General features: G+C 41.2%; 1 protein-coding gene across 1 annotated transcript; it reads right to left on the bottom strand.

Annotated features, from left to right (window-relative positions):
• Positions 1–11,941: 11,941 nt before the first annotated feature.
• On the bottom strand, positions 11,942–23,871 carry ptpn9b (protein tyrosine phosphatase non-receptor type 9b). The gene is made up of 13 exons (XM_080515349.1): positions 23,838–23,871; positions 21,074–21,217; positions 19,641–19,730; positions 19,302–19,426; positions 18,864–18,969; positions 18,663–18,773; positions 17,651–18,558; positions 17,449–17,545; positions 16,731–16,800; positions 16,231–16,309; positions 15,990–16,140; positions 15,647–15,854; positions 11,942–14,602 (listed from the first exon to the last, which is right to left on the bottom strand). Exons 1-13 carry the CDS (start codon positions 23,868–23,870, stop codon positions 14,379–14,381), a joined length of 2,346 nt encoding a protein of 781 aa, XP_080371475.1. The 5' UTR covers position 23,871; the 3' UTR covers positions 11,942–14,378.
• Positions 23,872–24,882: the final 1,011 nt, after the last annotated feature.

Raw genomic sequence — 24,882 nt, forward strand, 5'->3', positions numbered from 1 at the left:
CTCACTTACAGTGTGAAAATGTAACATTGTGACCTTGAACCAGCATGGACAGGCAGCTGTGAAAGAACTTCAGTGATTGATTGGTGTCCGTCAAGTGTTTTTGTGGTTGTTAAGAAAGGAGTTGGTTGTTGGGGATTTAACTGGTGGTTAGGGGACATCCAGGTGTCAGCAGGATGACAGAACCCCTCATTTGGTTTTGGAGGCAGCTGGCGAGGATGCAGCAGAGGGACATCAAACAACCCACGACTGAGAAGAAAAAAAAAAAAAGAAAAGGAGAGTTGAGTGCGTGGGTGGAGAGAGGAGAATGAAAACGAAGGAGTTTGGGGAGGTCAAGAAGATAGAAAAATTCAAGGGAGAGAAACATTTATTTCAGATTTGATCTAAATCTCTGTTTGACTGCATTATTTAATTTCATTGTATTTTTTTTTTTTTTTATATTTAGTTTTTGTGTCTCTTTGTTTTGTTGCAGTAAGACAGACCAATCACGCGCAGACACGCACTGAGAAACAAATATTTAAAAGAAACACTGGGTGAGATGTCCTCTAAATTGTTACATAATTATTCTCTTGAAACTGAAAGACAAATTAGAATGATCACCACACTTAAAGAACAAGATAAAATCTGTTTGTAAACATTATCCCTCATTCTGTATGAGCTCACTGAATGTTCCTGCAAATGCACTGTAACATACTTGCAAAGCACTGCGTGTTCCCACCCTCTGGGTTCATTTATGAGATTCAACACAATAGAGACAATTGGTTGGGAATGTATAAACTATATAAATGATGATATAGCTTATGGGAATCAATTCGCTTAAACTAAACAGTAAGTGGTTTTAACAGAAAGAGCAGGCCTGTTTTCTATTACAGAATACAAGTTAACCCTTGCCTCCCAACAAGCTCATGTATGCATTTTTTTAAAAAGAAGAATTGAGAAATATAATCTTATAGTTTGAAAAAAAAAGTCAAGATTTATTGTTTTGGTGTATTTAAATGAGAATAGTGGAAAATATGAGCCTGTCCTGTTTCGTTCAGTTTGTGGGACGCCAAAGCTTGAAAACAAAGTCTGACCATTGTTTAAGGGTAAAGATGTAGTTGTAGGTGCCAGGAGGTGAAGAAAAGATGAAAAAGAGCATGTATATCTAATATGGTGTTTGCAGTTCAAACAGATGATGCTGTGAGACGTCCCTCTGCGTTGTCTGAAGCCAAACAGAACAAAAGTTGGAACAGCCATCAAAGAGATGTGAAGACATAGTAAACACGAGCTTTTCGAGACTTCACTGACCATTCCTGGATTCATCAATCTGTTTCTTTTGTTGTTCTTGTTGTTTTTTTTGTTGTTTATCTGATTACTGACATTGCATCATACCATTTTACACCAAGGGCAGCACACACAAACAAACCAAAGTCCATCCAACTTCCATACTGTTTCATCCAGTTCAGTTTAGTTGGAGCGAGACGTGCTGTCAGCTCATCTCTGGGAAAACAGAGACCCTTACAACCATACACACTCACACGATTTAGTGTAATCAATCACCACAAAGCATGTCTTTGGACTGTGAAAGGAAATCAAAATACCGGGATAAGAGCAGAACAAAAACGAGGCCCAGATTTTAACCCTCAACCTTCTTGGCAATTTCACACCAAAGTTGCTGATGTTTTTGATCAGTTTGAGGCTAAAAACACATTTTTATGTACAAATACAAAAGGAATAGGAAAAATATTCCATCGCCGCACGATATCCTCACACTGTGACATTATGTTTTAATCTAAAGTTGCTCAGCAGGTCCAATATGAAACAATGGTAAGTTACAGAACTAGGAAAGCTATGTTACCTGTGTTTACAAGGCTAAAACACTCCTCTTCCCAGAAATTAAACTTTGCGCTGAAGGCCTAGCTGATAATTTCACTTAATTATTTATGACTATGCAATAAAATGCCCTAAACTCTCACTGTAAATGGAGCCTGAGACGGTGTGTGACTGAAGGTTTTTTTGATTTCCGTCCAGTGAACTTACAGTAATTTTTAATTGGCTAGTTCCTCTAAATGGCATGGCGGTATGCTGCGTCACAAAAATGTCCCCTCTGAATACCTGAATCACCTTTGAGAGTTTGTATTTATGGCGCACACATAGAAAAAGTGAAGCGTTGCTATTAATAGTCATTAGTATTTCATTGTTGTTTTCCCCATCAATTGTTTACCTTATATTTTTGTTAGTAAAACAAATAATAAAATAGGAGAAGACAATACTTATAAAGCGTAAGCAAAACTCCTCGGCGAAGGAGAGTTATTAGTATTAGAAGTCTGAATGTAGCATAATGATTTGCATTGTTGCTGATAAAATGAACGAAACACTTAGAATTAACACACACACCACAATCTGTGGTGTAATCGAGGCGTGATGTTGACTTGAAACAATGTTTGAAGCTATAAAACAAATTGACTTCACTTTTTCACTTTCTCTCAACATTTCTCAAAGTTTGTCCTTCCCTCCTCCTCCCACCCTGCAGGCCAACCCCACCTCACAGAAAAATACTCCCCTTACTAAGCATGTGTATTTATGTGTATGTGTGTGTGTGTGTGTGTATGTGTGTGTGTGTCTCTTTCTGATTGTCCTCCTCCCTCAGTCCCTCCATGGCTGGATTGTGGCAGCAGCTTTGCTCCCCGTGGCCGGGTGGAGCCCTGATTTTCTTTCACGTTACCTGCATTTTCTTCCCAACCTCAGGTGCTCTTACCTGGAATACTAACCACAACTCGCCTCCTTCCAAGGTAAGAGTGCCATGGAACTGTTAGTGGGGGGGGGGGGGGGGGGGGGGGGGGGGGGGGTTGAAAGGCATTAATGTAATTCACATGTATGTAGTTGTAAAATGTAAGAACTATACCTTTATATCATCTTCTTTTGGGCGGGGAGGTGAAAATCCTTGATGATTGGAGAGCTTCATCACTGCAGCCCAGACCACAGGCTTGTTTTAGATTATCCGTCATCTTTGCCACTCATACCATAAAAATCATTAGCAGATCATGCTGGATTGGATTGGAACATAAAGTATTATGAGGGATGAGCCAGAGGGAAGCATTAAGTGAAGCAAGGCTTGAAAACAACAAAGCGGTGAACTGGTTGTAAAATGGAGATCCATGCAATGGAGAGGTGGAGACAAGAACCAGAAAAGTTCTTCAACTCAAACCAACTGTTGGACAGAGTGAGGTATGGGATTTCCAACAAAAAAAGGAGGGAGAGTAAGTTGCAGAGAGGGATGGATGAGTGAAATTCTGAGAAAAAGCAGCAATGTGATCCAGCGGAATCTATGATTATACTGTTGAAATGCATGCCCGTGGTGCTGAAACCAGGGTGGAAGAGAGTAAGCAGATTGTTTGGACGTGTACACAAGTAGTCACTTACAGGGCAGGAGATTGTGGCTTGGTGTGCATAAACGAATGTGCGAATGTGTCTGTTGGCAGGGGTTTGAGGTGGTGAGGGGGAATTTCTCTCGGACTTTCCTTCGCGTTGGCTACCATAAGGTCGTGCAGATTCCTGCTGGAGCATGCAACATCAGCATCCAGGAGACCATAAAGAGCAGGAATTATTTAGGTACACACACACACACACACACGCACGCACGCACACACACACACACACACACACACACACGGAGTTGTAAATGAAGAGTGAATTTTCCAGCTCTGCAGAGCCGAAGAGGCAACTCTATCATCAATGGAAACTGGGTGATTGACAGGCCTGGCTACTACACCGCTCTGGGAACACAGCTGACGTACCGTCGACCTAATGAGATCCGCTCTCGCAGTGGGGAGTCGATCACTGCAACAGGACCTCTCACTGAGGACCTGCACGTTTATGTGAGACCCCTTCAACACACACACACACACACACTGGGGATGTTGCTTTAGCATGACATCTTTACACAAGTACACATATGAACCCATTTCACTTGGGAAACAAGTGATATCTTTCTCCACGTTCTTTTCCTCAGCTGATCTATCAACAGCCAGGTCCCAGTGTATACTATGAGTATAGTGTGCCTTCAAATACACTCCCCACTCCTGAGGCAAATACATCGTCTTATGTTCTTCCCCTGGGTGAGTAAATTAACTGAGATGCATAACCACAAAAACTGTATTTGAGTACCCTTTAAAGTCTACAATGACATAGTCTCATTCCGATATTCTGGCTTTCTCTCAGGGAACATAATACATAGCAGATGCTGCTGTTTCTGTCCATACGCTAATACAATACAGTGCACATGTGTTTGTTTGGTTTAGATTTAACAGAGAGGTGTTAACACCAATATTCATAATTTCCAGCAAAATTGTCTTAAAATTTGATTAGGATATTGATGACAAATGTTATTGGCAGGCAGCCAAGCTTTATTCTGGTGAGGAACACTTTATCACACTCTGAGACACTAATCAGTCACTTGGGTCAGATTTGATTTCATTACTTAATATTTACCTTTCATTTAAGAAATAACTTGATTTTATTGTGTCAACAAATACTGACAGCTAATTCCCAAATTCTGTCCCACCCAAATATACACTGAAGGCACTCTGTTCAGTACGAAGTTAAATACAGGTTTTACTGTTTATACAACCAGGAAATGAAAATAAAAATACATCTAACAAAAAGTGGTCAACCAGCAGTGTCACTGTCAATTAAATGTAATAGAGAATGGGTTTTTTCCCCAAAAAGCAATTGTATTGCTTGCAGCTTTAAGCATGACTGGAGTTTTTTCATCCCCACACATGATGAGCTGTAATGTCTTTTCTCGGATGTAAACAACTCTCAAATTTCCACTATTCATTGTTGGCAAATTGCATCAGCTGACACAACATCGTACAATGTATTGTCTGTCTGACTGTTGCAATTTTATATATTTTTTTTAATCCTGGGACCAACACAGTCTTTTAACTTCCAAAATTAATATTAAAATGCCTTCTTTATGCATGTAATCTTTTTCTCCACCTCACAAACGTCCCTGTCTTGTAGCTGAGACTGTCGACCGGTCTGTCCAAGAAGAAGGGGGAGGACGCGATGACATCAGCAACAATTATATCATCAAGGAGACGCCCCATCCCAACCAAGTTTCACCTGACCCCGGGGGGAGCTTAGTACCTCAGACCACCTACACCTGGATAAAGGGCGGCCGCACGGAATGCAGCACCACCTGTGGAACAGGTGAGTAATTGCTTTAAAGAAGTACTGAAACATCAGTACATTTCTGTACTTTTCAAATGCTTTTTCAAAGCTTTTCAAACACTTACAATCAGATCAAAGGTCCGATGCCGCTGTGAATGTCTTATTTTACAATGGAAATAAAAGAAATATCACCTAGAGAAGACCAGTCACGCTAAAATACCCACAATGTTTGTCTGGAGATATGTCCAGTTGTCACTAATGAGTTTACTACTACTTGGGTTTTCAGTGAATCACTTTCAGTGGTCAACACTGATATTACTGTAAAAGGGAAATCTGAACTCTTTTATGGCCGTTCAAAAATCCACAAAAGCTGGTACAACATTTTCAAGTGCCAACTGGCAAACAAGATGAATAAAAACTAAAATAAATTATTATTATTATTATTATTATTATTATTATTATTATTATTATTATTATTATTATTATTATTATTATTATTAATAATAATAATAATAAGATTTCAGGCACAAAATGACAACAAATAAATAATACTTTATTGTCTGTCTATATGTATGGATACTGTTTATGTGGATATGTTTGTTTGGTTCTCAGCAAAACACAGTGAGTGTGGACCCATGGTGCGTGTGTGCGTGTGTACGTGTGTGCGTGTGTGTGTGTGTGTGTCTGCACTTGCCAGGCAAGCGTCAAGTGATGTGGGAGTGTGTTGAAAAGGATTCCCAGACGACTGTTCTCGCTGACCTTTGTGACCCGACCGCTGGGCCAACATATCAAGAAGAGGACTGCAACATCCAGCCCTGTCCTGCATAGTGAGCAGCCCACACACACACACACACACACACACACACACACACACACACACACACACACACACACACACACACACACACACACACACACACACACACACACACACACACACCATCACCGCACCATTAGACGTGACACATACACGGGAACGAACACTATGTATGTGGTATTAGTTCCACATGGCCTTGTGACTCCCGGGTGAAGCCTGATCACTCACACACATTCCGGCTATTAGCCAGTCACCAGTCATGTCAATCATACTGACTCGCTTTGGTGTGGCTTTGGTTTTCATGTCGTGTGGTAAATACCACAAAATATTACCACTGCCAGTGTAGTGTGGGAATAGTAGTGCACTGGCTATATTCTACTGATTGTGGATCTATGAAACGTTTTGCCCACAGTGGTCATGATCTGGTAACTTTCTGCCGGGAATGAAGCCCCAGCAGTAACAGAGGGGATGTAAAACCGGAGCTTAAATAGGGATAGAGGGCTGAGTGAGCTGAGTGAAAGTGACTGGACTTTTTCAGTACAAGTTGGCCTATTTTCTGTTAGCGGCCTTTTTCAGATTTCTTTTTGCTAGATCATGTGGCTTTACGCTGCCTCGGCCCAGTGTGACCTGACGACATAAACCTTGTGGTCATAACAGAAACACAGAGCTTAGACATGCTCAAGTTTGGAGAGAGTCATCGCTAAACTCATTTATCCCAATGGAAACGTCTCATCCAATTCATTCCCTGTGCTCTGTGATTGGCAGCTGGGATGTTGGGGAGTGGTCGGACTGCAGTCGGAGGTGTGGGCCCGGCACTCAGCGTCGTCAGGTCATCTGCCGTCAGGTCACTCACGTTGACGTCAACGGGACAGAAACCTCGGTGACGGTTCCGCCGGAGCTGTGCGGGTCTCATGATATGCCAGAGACCAAGTCCACATGTCAGCTGAAGATTTGCAGTCAGTGGGAGATACGATCTGAGTGGAGTCCTGTAAGTTACCGGAACAACTAAACAGAACTGAAAAGTGAAAACATTCTCACAAATAGCTGTGATTTCCAGACAAGCACTATCAGCACATTACCTCGAACCCGACTAACATGTAAAACCACAGCCGGCAACAAGTCTGGTTAGGCAGACGTCACGGCTTTTAGAAACTTATTCCGACCATCTGAGGATAAATCCGTTCTTGATTTAGTCATTTCCACTCGCTTCCTTACGGATTACTGTCAGTTCTGGGTTTTTCTTAAATTACCCAACAGAAAAAAAAGCACTGAAACATTTTTCTCTGTACAGCTACTGTTTCATTCTTGAAATTATACAAGTAAATATAATGTTGTTAAAATGTGTTGTCCAATACCCCCACTATGTCACACAGCTAGCTTTGAATTTGATTTAACTGTCTGAAATATCAACATGCAAATGAAATTGCTCTGATAATAAAGTACTTAACAATTATCCTGTGGTGAACAAGTGTAGATACAAACCATCCATTTCCTCTTTTAAAGGAAACAGTTCCTTCCACCGCTGTTGAAAAGTTCATCATAGATTTTGTGTTCAGGTCAGGGAATTATCAGGGCCTTTTCAAAAAGGACCAGTGTGTTTGCTGAGGTTCATGTTTCATTTTGACATATGCTTTGTATCAGAGTTTTTAGCAGAAGCCAACCATGACTTTTGCATCCAGAATTTAATGATATTTTGTAGAATTTGATCTCCGGGATGTTTCTTTTTTCCACATAACCCCAAAACATAATATTTTTGATACTAACAGCTGTGTGAAGAATGTGTACGTCAACTATTTTAAAACTACAGTCATTCAAAGAGAAGCAATTTTTTGCGTCAGTGCGACATGGTTGCCAGAGTTAAATGCTAAACAAGGTGACTAAATGAAATGAACGTGACATTTTTTTAGAACACAAAAAAACACGTTTGTCTCTGTCCTCCTACCGTCACACCTCTCCGTCTCTCTTATTCATCTGCAGTGTTCAGTGCCGTGTGGAGTCGGCCAGCGCAGCAGAGAGGTGGTGTGCGTGAGCAACCAGGGCGACGTGGAAGATGATCAGGAGTGTAACATGAACCTGAGGCCCGACACGCTGCACAACTGTGACATGGGGGTCTGCGCGCGCAGCTGGTTCACCTCCGTCTGGAGCCAGCGGGTAACAATAGAGCTGAAGTCAATTAAAGTAGCACCTATAAGTTTAAAAAATCAATAAATCAATAAAAATATATCACTTTAACTGGTGAGTAAATAGCAAGAACTCCGTCTATCAAAGTCTTACTCTGTTTGGTTATTCGGGAAATGTGATGTTTTGATTGCAAAATCTCCGTGTAATTTCTACTTTATCAGCACGTTTTTATTTTGGCTCTTTGCGATGAGAACATTTTTTGAATAGTTTCTTTTCCAAGTTACATTTGACAAAAACTAGTGAGAAGCTAAAGCTGGTTTTTCTTAGTATCTCAGCTTTTTCCATTAGTGATAGTATTTGGGAAAGCAGAATGTTATTTGTCAATAACTTACATGGCACACATTGTCTGTACAGAATGGGGTGGTTGTGAAATGTTTGATGGCACAATAGGGTCTTTGTCTTCGTGTGCAATTGCAAGAACAGATATGCCTGTTAAGGACTGACATTATGGGCTCCACAATACAGGGCCCAACATCTGTTGACATGTTTATAAGGGAGGAAGATGTGGGCTTACAGATATGTTTACCGTTGTATTAAGGTTAGGATTAAACACGTTCCATTGAAGGCTGAGAAAGCATTTTATAGGTGATCTGTGTGTATTCATCAGTGCTCTGCAGACTGTGGAAAAGGGAATCGAACCAGGGTGGCCGTATGCCTGATAGATCACGCCACTGATCTCCCACTGGACAGCTGTGAAGGGGAACGCCCATCGGAGGTGGCATTATGTGACTCAGGCCCTTGCCTGAACCGGCTGGAGTGGTACACAGGAGCTTGGGGACAGGTAATTCACCGACACACATATTCAAACACACTAATGAAAACATCGACGTGAAGCTGCACTCACAGATGTGGGTCATTCCAGTGTTCTGCAGAGTGCGGCAATGGCACGCAGACTCGCAGTTTGGCTTGCATTTTCAACAACAATGGTCAAATGGAAGCTGTGGACCCATTAAAATGTTCCAGTCTTGCTCAGCCAATCACAACCCAGCCCTGCAAACTGAAGCCGTGTGGCATCCAGTGGTATGTCACTGAGTGGAGTGTGGTGAGTATCCCAAAACACAGGAAGAAATGTCTTCACCCTAATAGAAAAGAGCCTTTCAGCTTTGCACTCAGGTGTTACAATATGTATATTTGATATTATGCAGGCAACTCTTCAGTGTCAAAGTGAATGTCATGCTGTGTTTTTATGGTTGTTATTGAGGAAATTGAAAGATTTTCCAAGAGTACCGGTATATTTGCAGAAATGAGGAAAAATAATGATTTTCTTGTATTAAACAGTGAAAACCTTAAACTGTGACTATTTTCTTACTCTTAAGTGAATTGAGTTGAAAGCTGCTCAAAAACTGCATCAATCTCCCAGCAGGGACATTATGTTGTGCTTTTCACTGCACCGCTGCCATTAAGAATAGAGAGCGGCGTCCACTTTCAGTCTTAGTGTCATAACTCGATTGTCTCTAATGTGTCTTCCTCCACCTCAGTGTTCTCGCTCCTGTAACGGTGGCTACCGTGTGCGTGAGGTACGTTGTCTTACTGACACCGTTGTCCCCAGTGACCAGTGCGACGCCAATTTAATCCCGGAGAGTCGACAAGAATGCAACACGCAACCCTGTCTGGCTGAAATAAGTAAGTCTGCCCAGCATTGTACTACAGAGTTGGTGTTGTCACCATATGAGAAGTTGGGACACTTGACCCATGATCGAAGTTGTGTCAAGGGGAATAATGCTGACATGGCACACATACTCATGTGGACTTGGTTGAGATATTGAAAGGTGGCAGGAAAGGTCATTGTAAAATGATCCTCACGTTACACTAATTATATTGTAATTTTGAACACGTTTTACTTTATTACAAGTATAGTTTCATTTTTATTATTTCTCATTATTTTTGTTTTTTGCTATGTAAAGTGTCTTTGAGTGTTAAAAAAAAGTTTGATGAATTATTATTACAATTTAAACCATATGATCTACTTTGAGAATGAGTACAGGCAAGAACTAACTGTCAAAATTTTAGCTCTGCACTTTTATTGCCAACAAATTCTTTCTTTTAACAGAGAAGATTCTTGTTGTACAGCTGGAGTCGTGCTCAATTGATTTCTATACACACAGTATATTTATACGTCTCATACATTTTCTTTTCTCAACTCAGACATTGAAAACACAATTAACAATGTTTTAATGTAAGTAACATTTTGAGCAGTTGACGAGAACAGCAGTTTATACTTTCACGAGTTAAAATTTTTCAGCAACAGGACTTTTATATGTAATTTACTTCACTTTGCAAGATTATCCCTTCGGTGGGTTTTGGCCCACATGCAACATGTTTGACACACCGACACTAAATTGGCTGTTGGTATGTGATTCCATGTCTTGTGTTAACCCCTTGAGACAAAGTTGTAACATGTCCAGACGGTATTCTGCCTTTCATTCCATGTCAAAAGTGCATTCCTCAAGCCCTTGAGATAAAAGTGGGTCCAGAAGATTAATGGATTTTCACACATCCAAATCTTTGTAGACATGTCAAATGAAGGATTTCACCCCGTGATTCATAAAGTATTTCTATTCAATTATAATCAAGCGTCAAACATCTTCCAAATAGCTTCTCTGTGGTTTGTTCTGATTTCAAATATCTGAATAATGAGTACAGGTGAAGGATGAAAATCAAATACACTTCTCTGCTGTTCTTCTGTCTCGTTGCAGATCCATCATGCAGTGACCAGTATCATAACTGTCTGGTGGTGGTTCAAGCCCGACTCTGCATTTACCCTTATTACAGAGGCGTGTGCTGTGCCTCCTGCTCTCGTGCCCAGAAAACATACCCCAACTCATTCCAAAAGAATCGCATTCGCAGGTGATGCTGCCCCAAGAAAGTATAATCCACATCAGGAAACCACTGTGATATTGTTTGGATTCCTCCGCATAGATATGTGCACTTTGCTTTAAACTTCAACCATTCAGTCTGTCGTGTCTCCATTATGTGGAAACTTAGCTTTTAACATCTACTTTTGTAGCGCCAACCACGAGACAACACGAAGCTTACCCCATCTTGAAATTCCCTTAAAGTGCAGTATTTTTTCCCCCCAGTGAAGTTCAAAAACATCCCACCAATATAATTGCAGTCACATAGATTCAGCATGAATTGCTTGTTTCATGCTCCATTTCTATTCTTTTGTTCCTAATTTGACTTTAAACTCAAATGTTAATGATGGATGCTCGACTTGTATATTTATTCTTAATAAATGCTTGATAATCCTGGTATTCACTCTTTTTTTCTGTGTTGTTAAAGATGAGCCCTTGATGTTTTGTAACTAACCAGTGTTTGTTTGACTCTGCATTACTAAAGCTGATTCCCGGAAGGCAGCCGACTACAGACAGAAACACTCTTCGATTCTTACTTTTGATGAGGTAATTTTTTGACTGGGTTGACAAGCATCGTGCAGTGAAGTAGTGATTTGCACACTTCCTTCACAACTATGTGGAACTTGCGAGTCCTCGTCAGTATTTTTCTCCCCCTCTTCTTCTAAAGGTACACTATCATCTAAAGAAATGCATGATAGGTTGATTCATGACAGCAAGCAGTCTGTTGGCGTTTGTGACTGTCCTGAGCTTGTGATGCACTCAATGTCATCTCCAGTTTCTCGTGTGTTTGGCATCACGGCAGGTTGAAGGTGGCGTGATGTACCAATGCACATTTCCATACAGTACGTTCAATACAAGCAGCACTCCATCCAGTCAAGAAGAGATCACACGAGTTCTGCATTCATTCAAGATAGTAAGACCATTGCTTTAATGGGACAGCTGGGCTGACAGCATGTAAAAGGCCATAATTCAATCACAGGAACTTAAAGCACATAAAATAACATTAAATGAACACCAAGAACAAATGCACATGGCATTCTTAGTTTCTTACAAAACCAATTAAAAGTAGCACAGGGACCAAAACTCTCACATACGTACTCTCACTCTTTCGTAGCTATACATGATCATTAGTAATGTTCTGGAGGTGCTCCGGAGTCTTCTTGTGTCCGTGGATGCAAGGCTGCACTGGTAGGTCCATGCTAGTAGGATATTGTGGACGTGTGACCGTAAAAGTATCGTTAGGGTGAGCCTGGGCCTTTGGCATTGAGGGATGAAGGGTCGACATTCACCAGAAAAAAAACCAAACATCCATGTACGACTAAATTGCTCGGACACCATTACCCCAAAAACATTCAAGGCTCTCGTTCCATGCTGATAAACCTTAACTCACTCTAATATATAAAGATATATGTAGATATATATTTATATGAACAGAAATGGCAGCAACTCGTCTTTTTAGCTATTTCCCCCCCTCTTAATAGCTCTTCTTTCATTTTTTTTTTTTTTTTTGCTTTGTCCTTGGCATAGAGGATCAGATAGTCAGAAGTTAATGTCACTGTTAAAAGTTTCAGGATAAGCTTGCTAAAACACAATTATTAGCTTTGCCATCATCCTTATTGTCCTCAAATTGAACACTCACTGTTTATACAAGTCAGTTCTAAAAAATACTATGGCAAGAGAGGTTTTTCCACTTAAATTTTCATGGAGAATGACAAAAAATATATTTCACTTTCTGTCCGTTTTGTTCAGCTTATCAAACATAATAACTGGTCTGTTTTCTTTGTAGCATCGTACCAACATTCACCGATTTCAATATTGTAGAAGTTGTACAAAGACATAAATACAGTAGGATACAATACAGTAAAAAATACAAAATAAAGTCGATATAGTTCTTTTTTTTTTTTTTTTTTTTCTCTTCCTTTAATGATAATTTACCAGAGGCAAACCAGAAACGGATCTTTGACACTAGGCAAAAAACACGAGAATTACCCCCTGAGGTCAAATGATAAAAGAATAGCCGTGTCTCAAACCAGAGCTTACTCCCAGATAACTCACTACTTATTTGCAAGTAGTGCGCTATGTACAGGACAATAGGCAAAATGTGAGTGTCCTGTGTAACACATAGTCAACGTGTCCTTTGCAAGTGCACTAGTTTGGGTGTTATTACTACACTAGCGAGACATTGAGCTAAGGAAAACGTGAAGGCACAATCATCCGAGGCAGAACGCACCTCGAAAATTAAACTCAACAGTTGTGGTTTCAAGGAGTCAGATTTAAAAGAGGAAGGAGCAAGACGGGAAGTCAAAGTGTACAGTTTTAAGATATGGTTCAGGTCTGAGACAGACGAGGCAGTGAATCGAGTTAAGGCCAAATTACTTAAGATCGTCCAATCAGAACGCTCCGACAGTAAAGACGTTGGACCTGATAATTGCTTTATCAGGTTAAAACCATGTTTCCATATGTTGCCACCACCTGGCTCACTACAATAGGATCAGATGAAGTCAATTACACTGAACACTGTTTTTCTTTTTTTTGCACAATTTTCAGAGGCTGTTATTTTACATGATAATGTATAAATGTATGTTACAAGAATATACACGGGCTTCAGTCAATAATATTTCAGTAAGGAATACATCCAAGCATTCAGGGTGAGGACTTTGGCTTTGAAAAGTTAGTCTACATATGCACAAATATGAAACACACATAGAAAATGCACCATTTAAAAAAAAGAAAAAGAAAAAAAGGAAATGGACTGAATGGCTCACTCACTTATTCGTCACTTACAAGCACTCTCACGGAGAACCATTTCCTGAAAAACTGATAAAAACACAAAAAGAGAAAATAAATGTTTTCAAGTTTTACCTTTTCATACCTCACATCTCATCTGTTGTCTCAGACTTGCTCAGAGTTGAGAAGGAACAAGAAAATATAAAAAGGAAAAAAAAACAGGCTGGGGTTTGGAGGGCTTCAAGGGGTACAAGTTCAAGTTTGTCATTCCTCATGTGCAAGTCAATATAAAAAAAAATGCTACAACTCGTACAACGCTTTGTCAACAAGACAGATTCAGGGCAGGCCAAGTCCCCCTATAGTTTGCTAAATATTAGGGGCTCAAATATTGGCAGTCCAGCTTGCTCATAAATGACGTAATGCACAGTCTCCACTGCACTGTTGTTTTTTTTTTTTTTTCCTTTTGCAGCTCTTCATCTATCCACTCATCTGAAGAAAGAGCCACTGAGGGATTCTGCCATCCTTTGTTTCTGCGCTCACAGAGCGGAGTTAACCTCCGATGCTCTGAAACTCCACTCTTCAGTCTTTTCGATCCTATGACTTCTGCTGAGGTTGACTATCCCGGTCCTCTCGACATCGTGCGCGTCTCACTCACTGTCAGTCTCGAGGTCTGAGTCGGACCACTGCACCGGGGTCAGTATCCCGTGCCGCTGCGCATACTCAATGACCGCCGTGTAGCAAAAGTAGTACTGGTCCCAGGTCTGAATGCTGAAAGCCCTCTGTGTGCGCATCCGCCGCACCGTCTGACGAACATCTATCGTGCCGATGTCCTCGAGTCGGGACAGGCAGATGTCCAGTGTACAGAATGTGCCTGGGCACAAGGTGGAAAAGAGCATCGCAAACCATTTTACCAAAGTACAAAGAGATTCAGAGAAGCTTACAGTAAAAGAACATTGAGCAAAACCTTCAACTGAAAACAAGTGATCACATTTCTGCTTCACATTGGAAATCATTTTACAAATTATTGTGTGAGAGCTCAAGTAAGCACCACTGTGAAGGCAACTCCGAGATAACCTGCTATTTTTGTGCATGTGACTTTAAACCAGAGGGCGTGGTGGTAAAAATATTTACTCCAATGGCGGCCGAATGGCTGGTCTTACTGCTGTGAAATAGCTGCGACACTCACACCACTGCATGATCTAAAGAGGGCTGTACAGGACATACTGTTCATCTGGACTCCTCAAGCAACACAGCTTGAATGCACAACATTGGGGGAAAAAAGGAGAAAAAAACAAATGCAGCTGCATGTGTCTTTTACATTTGCACCATTAAAAAAATAGAGGCCTTAAAATATTAAGAAATCATGCCTCAAACTGCAAGAAGCGTTGCTATTTCCCAACTAATTGTTCTCACTCACGCTCACAAGGGTTCACAGCAACAGCATATGGAGTATCAATTAGGCTTCATGAAAACAATCAACACAGAAGATGAACAGAAGGCTCCCGTCTGTGTATTTAGCACAGAGCATATCTGGGCCTAAATATTGAATGGTGAGGTTTTTTTTTTTTTAATCCTGCATAACCTGCTTTATGATTAGTTTAAGAATCCACCAACAAATAGGTTGAACCTTGCAGAAGTTTACAACTCTCTTCCTTCCTGTGACCTGAGGCACGGCACAGTTCTTCAAAGGGATGTTTCAAGTCATAAAAATCTATAAATAATTCTCTCAAAAAAATATGTTAAAATCAATATGGATACTGTGTTTGTATTACTTATGGCAGCAAAATAACACAGAGCCCTAGAAACATTAGCTGTGTGATACGACTGTTTCATATCGCCAGCTCAAAATCTGTGATGAATTACATAACTCACAGGAACCTCTGTGTATCTACACCTGGTATTAGTGTGTCTTTACCTGTGCGACCAATCCCAGCACTGCAGTGAACAACCACAGGGGGGCCCCCTGGAGACCCCCTCCAGCTCAATCCAAGGCTCCTGACTGCAGCGTCTCTCCGTTGCTGGACATGCTCCCGGAAGTCCAGCATGGCGGAGGCACTCTTAGGCACCCCGAAGTCCGGCCAGCTGACATAGAGGTAGTGGCACACTTCCCGTCTCTCTCCAGACTAAGAAAAGGTCCAGAATATTTCACAGGAGAATATATGAAGATCAATTTTTCGATCTGAAGTATAAAATCTGTAATGGGAATATCTTTTGGTATTTAATCCAGACACGTCATCGACTCCGACAGGAAAGTTTACCTGTGTGTTGTAAAGTTCAAGGTGAGATAATTTGAAGTCCTGAAACACCTGGATGTGTGTATTCCTGACCAAGAAGTACCCAAACTGTTCAGTCCTCCCTTCCTCCAGAGGCCAATACTGACCACATTTGACGCGCCCACGCTCCACGACCCTGAGACGCGCAGAGATAAACTCATCTCAATGATGTATTCAGGAAATCTCCACAACAAAGTTGACCTGAAGCTTTTAACTTGTCCCTCACCTGGTGGTCATGACAATGATAAGTACCATCTGTTCCCACACCATCCGCCAGAAGTCACCAAACGTTTTTGGCAAAGGACCTGAAAGGGCAGAAACGTCTGTTAGATCATGGTTAACGCCAGAACTCAGATGGCAGTGTCGGGCTGACAAACCACATATCTGAGTTTCTCATATACGAATCTTGTGATTTCCCATATGACGATTGTCAACAATTTAAAGACGACATAGGACATTAAGATCTACTCAGTTTTGCTCCGATAAAATTAATCTCAAATATTCCATGAAAATGTTTCATGGCATTTACATTTTTTGAAAGGCACTTGTACTAAACAGATCTATGATGACTTATATAACAAATATAGCCGTCGTTGTACATGTGAGATTCATACAGACATTTACTATTTAACCCTAAGTCAAATTAGCAGCAAATGCTGTTCATTGAATTGCTTTGGAAAGTCCAAACCATCTCCAAAGAAGTGCATGAAGCTCAGATGTGCTCACCCTGAGTGGCAATGTAGGCGTTGCTTCTCTTGTACCCATCCATGAAACTGGCATTGATGTAATCTGACGTCTGCAAAACATCCGAAGAGAGGAGATTTAAACTGGTTGTAAAAAGAATAATACATTATTGATTATCAATTCTTTTTTTTTTCTGCTTTTAACCTTAAACAGATGGGGGTGGGATTTGAACCTGCACACACTAGGTCATTTCTCTAACATCTAAACCAGCGATTCTCAACCATGGGGATGTCGCCCAAATGAAAGTGTTAATATTTAAATGGGTCCCAAGCCACTTTGTACTGGGAAAAATGGGCCCTGAAGTCAAAAAAATTGACAACCCCTGATCTAAGTCACCGTTTCAGGATCTAGTGACTTCAGACAGTTTCAACTACCGTCAACAGAATATATTTAAAATTATAAATGAAGACACGAGTCAAATACATTATATTTTCATGGCTTATGATGACAATGTGCATTGTTAATGATCAAATATGTGAGTTTTCCACATTTATACCAGCAATTTTTTGTTAATTACACTACAATACCAATAACTAATTACTGCACTAAATGACAATGAAAAATATGCAAACAGCATTACAGTTCCCCAAAAGTTACCACAACATTCAAACGTGATGATTGTGTATTAGGAGTTCCACAGCTGGAAGCACTTTATACCTTTGCCATTCATCTTTAAAGAATTCACGTTTGTGAACATTACCTCGTCTTCATCATCACTGAGCTCGCTGAGTCGCACTCGGGACTGGTCGAGACAGAGAACATCGCTGTACCTGTTCTTGATCTGATTGGCCAGTTTCCTACAAAGATTACAGCATTGGTTTGTTTGTTTTAATTGTTGCTTTGCTTGTGAAAGCAAGATCATGTGACAGAGAATACAGAGTGAGAGGGAAGGGAAGTCTTACTTGGAGTAGTCGAAGGTGCCTGCTGGCGGCTCCTTGCGGATCTCCTCGTACTCCTGGTAGATCCCCTTCTTCTTCTGCCTCTTCACGTGCTCCACCAGCTCGTGCACCGTCATGCCTCCCTGCTCTGGTATGTGGACAGACACTTCCACGCATCGGTTCTCCTCATCGGGGCCCCATGACGAGGAAAGGGGCGGGGATTGTGAGGCGGGATGGTGGGGTGGACGAGGCAGGGATTTCTGAGGCAATGGCGGTACCCCTTCCTCGTCTTCGCCTTCCTCGTCTTCCTCCTTCATGGCCTCATTCTGAGACTGATCGGCAGAGTCTGTCGCGTTGCCGTGCGTTGCGTCTTCGTCGCCTTTCTGCGAAAGCGGTGTGTCAGGGGGCGTATCTGACTGGGGAGGGGCTTGGCAGCTGCGGCCGTTCATGTTAGTGTTGGGGCTGCTGCCGCCAACCGTCACGTTGGCCCCGGTCACCGCTGAGCCGTTCCAGTGTTGGTGGTACCCCTGTGACCGGTCGGCAGTAGAATTTGGGCTCTGTTGGTACTGGCCTAGGCCTCGAGTCCTGGCCTCCACTATACTGCAATGGTTGTGTGGGTTAGCATTGCTATCATCGTAGCAATTAGAGTTAGCGACAGCGAGCTCGGGACCCAGCTGTTTATTTAAATGGGTGTGGTCCAGTGTAGCACCTACGCTTGTGTTGCTGTTCTCTAAGCTGTAAGAGCGCAACAAACTTCCCACGCAGTCGTGTGTGTCGTGTTCTTCTGTCTCGCCCTGAACGACGTTTGTGTGCACGTTAACACAGGACTGGATCCAAGCCACGTGGCTATACTGGGACGTCCCGCCCAGATGTTCAGGGAGGGAGGAGACCGGGATGTGACCAGCCAACTCATGAGCTTTCACTGTGCATACCTGGTGAATGGAGACGGGTGAAAAAAAAAATTTGTTCAATAACAAATTAGAAATGTATCAAACATTCTGATTATGAAGTTCCCAGTGAAAATAACCACACATACCCTTTCTCTCAACTTTTCACGTACAAAGAGGCGGAGGACTGCAAAAGGTGCTCGGAACCAAAGAGGCGATGACACAATAAAGACACATTTTAGGCGAGCTGGAAATGCGCCCTAGGAGAAATGTTGCAAAGGGTTTGTTTTTTTTAACAACAGAACACACTGGAAACCAGGCACTCAAAAGGGGATAGTACTTAGATTTACCTTCAGCAAATTGAGAATCTTGACACAGAGCTCATAGTCAAAATTTCCATAACTGGAGTTGGTCATGTCGTAAATAAATATCAGTCCGTCTCTTTGAGTTTGCAAACTGAAAAGAAGTTTAAAAGATTTTAAACGAAAAGCACAAGAAACGGAAAAGTTCCATCTAAACATTTCAGGTTTTTAATACATCTGTTTTAATTTTGACGCAATTTCCTGCCGCCTGTGTTCGTCCACTTTCTTTGAACAAATTAACATATGAAGTTTGTCAAAAACAGGGAACACAACAACTGCACATCGATACATTTTAATGCCTGTACTTTTCATTTTCAACAAAAGTTGAAATCGAAATTCCGGAACAGAGAAAAAAAAGACCAAAAAAAAAAAAAAAGCAGTGTTGTGAAAGCAGAAGTTGCAAGCAGTAAATGGTTTGGGTCTCACCTCTCTATGGCTTTGTCCAGTTGATAGATGATGGCCTGCAGCACAGCTTTGTGGGTGGTGATGTCTGGTCGATGGAGGTGGGCGGTAAACAGTGCGAGGGCAGCTCCCTTTGCATCACGGCCAGGCTGATTGGAACACGGGCAGGTCATGTTAGACACCCAAAACACGCACTGTGCCACATTTTATGATTTTACATGAAGAGACGGCTATAGACATGCATGTATTTGCACAGGAAAAGATGCATTTGCACATCATTCCAGTGCAATCAAACGTGTGACTGCAAAACAACAAAGTGAGAAACTTTTGTGTAACATGACTCAGGTTTAAGTCACTACTCACCAGGACTGTAAATTTGCCACTCAGCAGCTCAGAGCGCAGCGGCTCCTCGTCTGGGTTGATATTGATGATGCCCTCTTTGATTCTTGTGTTCTAATTTTTATTGCATGCGGATCGAAACAGGACAGTAAGAAGAAAAGTCATTAGTGTCATCGATAACAAGTGAAAAAAAAACAATGACTGCATCTCAGATATTGCTGTTACTCTGTTACTGCAGAGTAATGAAAGACTGAGTAATAACAACTGATTAATAATAGGTTTTAGTTTTTTTTAATATTCCACTGATTGTACCTTTATTTTTTTCCCCCAAGAATTTGTTTTGTCTCTCTCATGCTCTTCGGAGAACTGGAGTTAAGTAAATAACCTTAAGGGTTACACTTTTTGTTCAGATACAGGCACATGACTCAATAATGCAATATTTACAAAATCACAAAACAAATATTATGAGAAGTATTTCTTGCCGAGTTTATACTTCAGTTTGAAATTAAAATCCCAAGAGCAAATATAACTTTATGGACGTGTATAATGTTGGGTCCACCCCAGTACAGGTTTGAACATGAGAATTTCATGGTTATTCAAAAGGTTCAATAGACTGAACTGTTAAAACACATCACATAACTTTATCATTAAAACTACAATTACAGATGATATACGCAGACTAAATATGGAACTGAATAAAATACTTTTATATTGCATACATGGACTATTGAGTCAAATAGACCACCTTTAATGTATTACGTATTTGGTAAACTAAAGGATTGTACAATTGTGTGGATTTTATACATGTTATAAATTCATGACTATGGATTTAAAAAAGGTGGGTATATGACAGTAGGTCTTCCTGCATGATGTCAACCTACGCTCAAGCAGAGGTGACAAAAACAGCGACTTAAGTTAATATGCAGGAATGAAAACATCCTCTACCTAGATGACCAGTGGCTTCAGGGGATGAATTGAGCTGCACAACACTTGAGCCACACTTCTGTAGCATTTATGTGCAGGGAAAAGCCATGTGTTTTTATAGAGTCAGAATGTGGACGTTGCCCAAAGGATTTATATTGTTGGAGCACCAAAGTTTCTTTGATTGTCGTGGCAGTGCTTAATTGGCTGCATTTAGCTGTGAATGTAGTGTACCGATACAGTCAGTGTGTGATTTCTGACATTGCGAGCTCAAGTTGCAAAAGTGTGACAGTAGCCACCAACGCACCTTTCACATTCTTATCATTTCATCTTTTGCTCAACTATTTAGGATTTCGTTTTTCAAGGTTATAATCGACAGTTAACTTGTTGGAAGCATTCGCTGCCTCAGTTGCAAAAAGAAACACTTGCCAGACAAAATGGACCTTCTCTGAATATTTAAAAATCCAGGTTAAGTAACGTGGCGTTCTGTTGATGGCAGAAAAAGTGGGGGAAAAAGGATCAAAATTAGTATGTACCTTGTATGCTTGGAACAGATCGATGGCTCTGGAGACGTCAAACTTGCGGGCCATAAGAAACTTAACAGCTGTAGGTTGGGAGACAAGCCCAGCACTGTGAGGCTGCTCCCTGCTCCGCACCTCACCCAGGAACTCCTCCACAGCCTGGACGGACAGGGGGAGGCGACACGGAAGGGCACAGGTGAAATAGTGGCCGTGTAATGAGGATAGAAGCAAAGGAAATTTGTAAAATACATATTTCGGGGGAGAGGACCACAAGGAAAGGACGACAACACAAAAAAGTATGATAATGGAGACTGACATTTACAGGAAAAACAAAACAATGGCTGTGCCACTGGATGATGACGGGGGTGAGACCACTACTCTGACCAACAGTCTGATTATTGTCATACAAGTAAAGTAAATCTGTCTTACAAGCTTCAAATCAACATGAAAAGATTTTACAGACAAATAATTAAAATAGCGAATCATCCGTAAAAAGGAAAATTGGAATATATTCGATTCAATGTAAGAACTACACAGTGCATAATAGTTGTATAAAAACAACTAATGAGCCGAAATGAGGAGGATTGCTATGACATTTTTTTTATTCACTCAGATTTAAATGATCTGCCAAAAATTGATATTGGTTGAATGTCACCTAACATAAATATACAGCATGAAAATGTGTGGTAAATCATAACATTTTTAAATTTCCTATAAGTCTAAACTATACGCATTGTGGCCATATGAGCCAAGACAAGCAGAGAACTGAATCAGAAAATGATTTTCAAACAAAAAGGTCAACTTCATTCTAAAATAACAGCTGTTCTGTCTATATTACTATGGATATGGCAGTACTGTGGTGCTGTTCTCTGACGGAGAACACTGGCAAAATATATTATTACAACATTTATTTCACAGTAATTTGTCAACAGTCCCTTCTGGATAAGCAATAATTAATGAGAGGTTGTGCCACATAAATGTGATTATTATCACACTTGAGACAAACAGATATTGCAGCTGTATTTTTTTTTTTTTTTAGTGTAGCCTATATTTAGTCAGGAGAACTACATCGTGATGAATAATCTCTTTTACAAGTGTGTTGTGAGGAGCTGGGGGAGTGGGGAGGGGGGGTGAAGGCATTGCTCAGGGACCCCCAGTGCATGTTTTTTTTTGGACTGTGGGGGAAACCCACACACACACAAGGGTTAGAACATGCACGCTCCACACAGAAAGGCCCTGTATGGTAATGTATCCTCAACTCAGTGGAAGAAACAAGAAAACGAAACAAACTAAACATCAGCGCATTTACATTTAATAAAAATCACTTAATGGGGGGTTTCATTATGTAGGCCTGTTATAGACATTAGGACCAGAATTTACAGCTTAACAGACATGTCACATGATATGCTACTAAAATAATCAGCAGATGATATAGTGCTTACAATAAGTGAATAGTGGAGTGAAACAATAGTGCGATCACACAACTTAGTCTGGTGACACTGTTATCCTGCATGACCTTTCATGATCCCGATCTCAAGTGTTGGGAGTTATTATCCCAGACAGACTGGAACCCCTCCAAACCAGAGTTTGGATTTGCACTATATGACTTATTCTTATGTATTCATGAGCTACCTTCTTGAGCTGATAAACACCATCTTGTTCTTAAACTATGACAACAGATTTTATTCTGACTGTGTATTGTTTTCGAAAGGTCGTGATTTAGAGTTCAGCTTCTTGCAGGCTTGAGGAATAATAGCAAACTCTCACAGCTAACATTTAAGAGCCACTTTGAAATGAGTTATTCAGTAAATAACCACAGGAACATCCGAACCAAGATGTATTCAACCTTGGCAGACATTACTCTGTACGGACTCTGTCTCTACTTAATAACACTGCCACTGCGAACACATTGTGATGGACTGAGATTGCTGGATGGGAGGGTGGGGGGGGGTTAGCCAACAAAGAAACAACACATCTGTCCATGATCAGTAACTAATAATGTCACTGTTCAAGAAAACTTGCATATAAATACTAGCTGTTGAGTACACATGTAGATATTAGATGAAGCGGTCAGATGCTTGCGATCACTGTCAGGCCCACCTCTTTTACTAGAAAGAGATGACAACAACAATACTAGGAACGGGAGGATCACTTCTGTGAATTCACCGCCGTAAAGCCCCACAGTCTGGCAGGACACCGCTGGTGGAGCTGGATCACAAGTCGCAATCTTTAACTTCGACATGTCATTAAATTGCTGTGTAAATCACAGATTGGTCGTGTTTAACACTCACACCACCTTCGACATCAATTATCGCATCTATCGGGAAAGCTGTCGAGGAAATTCCCTGCAAGTCAACAATAGCTATTAGCATTAGCCCACGGCTAGGTTACATGTGGTGGCGGGATGGCTAATAATTACAGGCGCACTGATGGAGGTAGCCACGGGTAACAGAGTTTGGTCGGTTATCATCTGAAATACGAATATATCCTTATGCTCCGCTTAAAGTGGAGACATGCAGAGTGCGAGTACTCAAGATGGATTGCCGGTTAGATGATCCCTGCTACTACTAGCGAACGCCATCATGCTAATACACATGCTAACTGCTGTCAGTCACACCGGAGTCAGAGCGAACGGAACGGAGGTGTTTACCACACAGCACCGGTCCCACAGACAATGGGGAGGGGGAGAATCACGGCTTAAAGAGGAGCCAAATGCCACGTGTGTATGTGTTGAACGTGATAAGAAGAAGTGGGGAAAATATCGTCAAGAGACTCTTACCAGCTGCTCCTGAGCTGTCAGGGCTTCCGCCATCTTGAAGCCTCCGCAACGTCGCAGCGGGCGCGCCCACCAGCCGCTCGCTCACGCCACACACCCCGGGACGGACAACTAGGCTCCGCCCACTCCCGGATGGACACAGAGGCCCCGCCCACCCTAGGTACCGACACAGAGGCTCCGCCCAGCAGCCGCTCGCTCACGCCATTACACCCCGAGATGGACACGAAGGCTCCGCCCACTCCGTTCAAAACTAGTTTATTACTGCCCACATATCAGATTGTAGGACAACACGTCCACAAAACTGCTACCTTGGACATCTCGTCCATGGATGATTATTATTTATTTTGAGAATTATTATTGATTAAGATTATTCATTATTTGGAGGTTAAAAAATCCTGTACAATGTACTTAGACATTGTTATTTCTAATTGATATTTTATATATATATTTTTGTTGATCTAGTATATGTCCATATATATATACTCATTCATTGTTCATTCATTTTACATTTCCTTAAATTTTTCGTCAGTCTTGATGAGTGTGCAAAATGAGAGTTTTTGAGTGTGTTTAGTGGGTCAAATTTGGGCTCAAAGAGGCGTCAGGGGTCAAAAAATGAAGAAGAAAGAAACATATGAAAGACAATAGGGTCAGGGCCTCCGGAGGCCTGGCCTTTCGGGCACAGTCCCGAATAAATAAGAAGAAGAAGAAACCGTCTTCAAAAAGACTTAAAACATCCACTACATAACACAAGACAAAAGGAGACAGACGAATGATATCCACAAGAGACACAAAATACAAGGCAGACAAGAGACATAGAGACAATTAGACAAATATAATCCAAAGCAGTCACATAATTATAAAGCAACAAAATCCATAATAACAAATTAACATAGAGACAACCATAAAGGGCATACAGATAAGAGGGAGATAACTCTGATTTCTGAATGGAAATATTCAGAAAGTTAGCTTTAAATATTTTCGAAAGCCAACCAAACATAGAGAATAAATTGTTTCTTTTTGAAATGTCACAAAGCAGATTTTCCATAAT

The sequence above is a fragment of the Blennius ocellaris genome, assembly GCF_963422515.1.
Source record: "Blennius ocellaris genome assembly, chromosome: 3".
Classification (NCBI taxonomy): Eukaryota; Metazoa; Chordata; class Actinopteri; order Blenniiformes; family Blenniidae; genus Blennius; species Blennius ocellaris.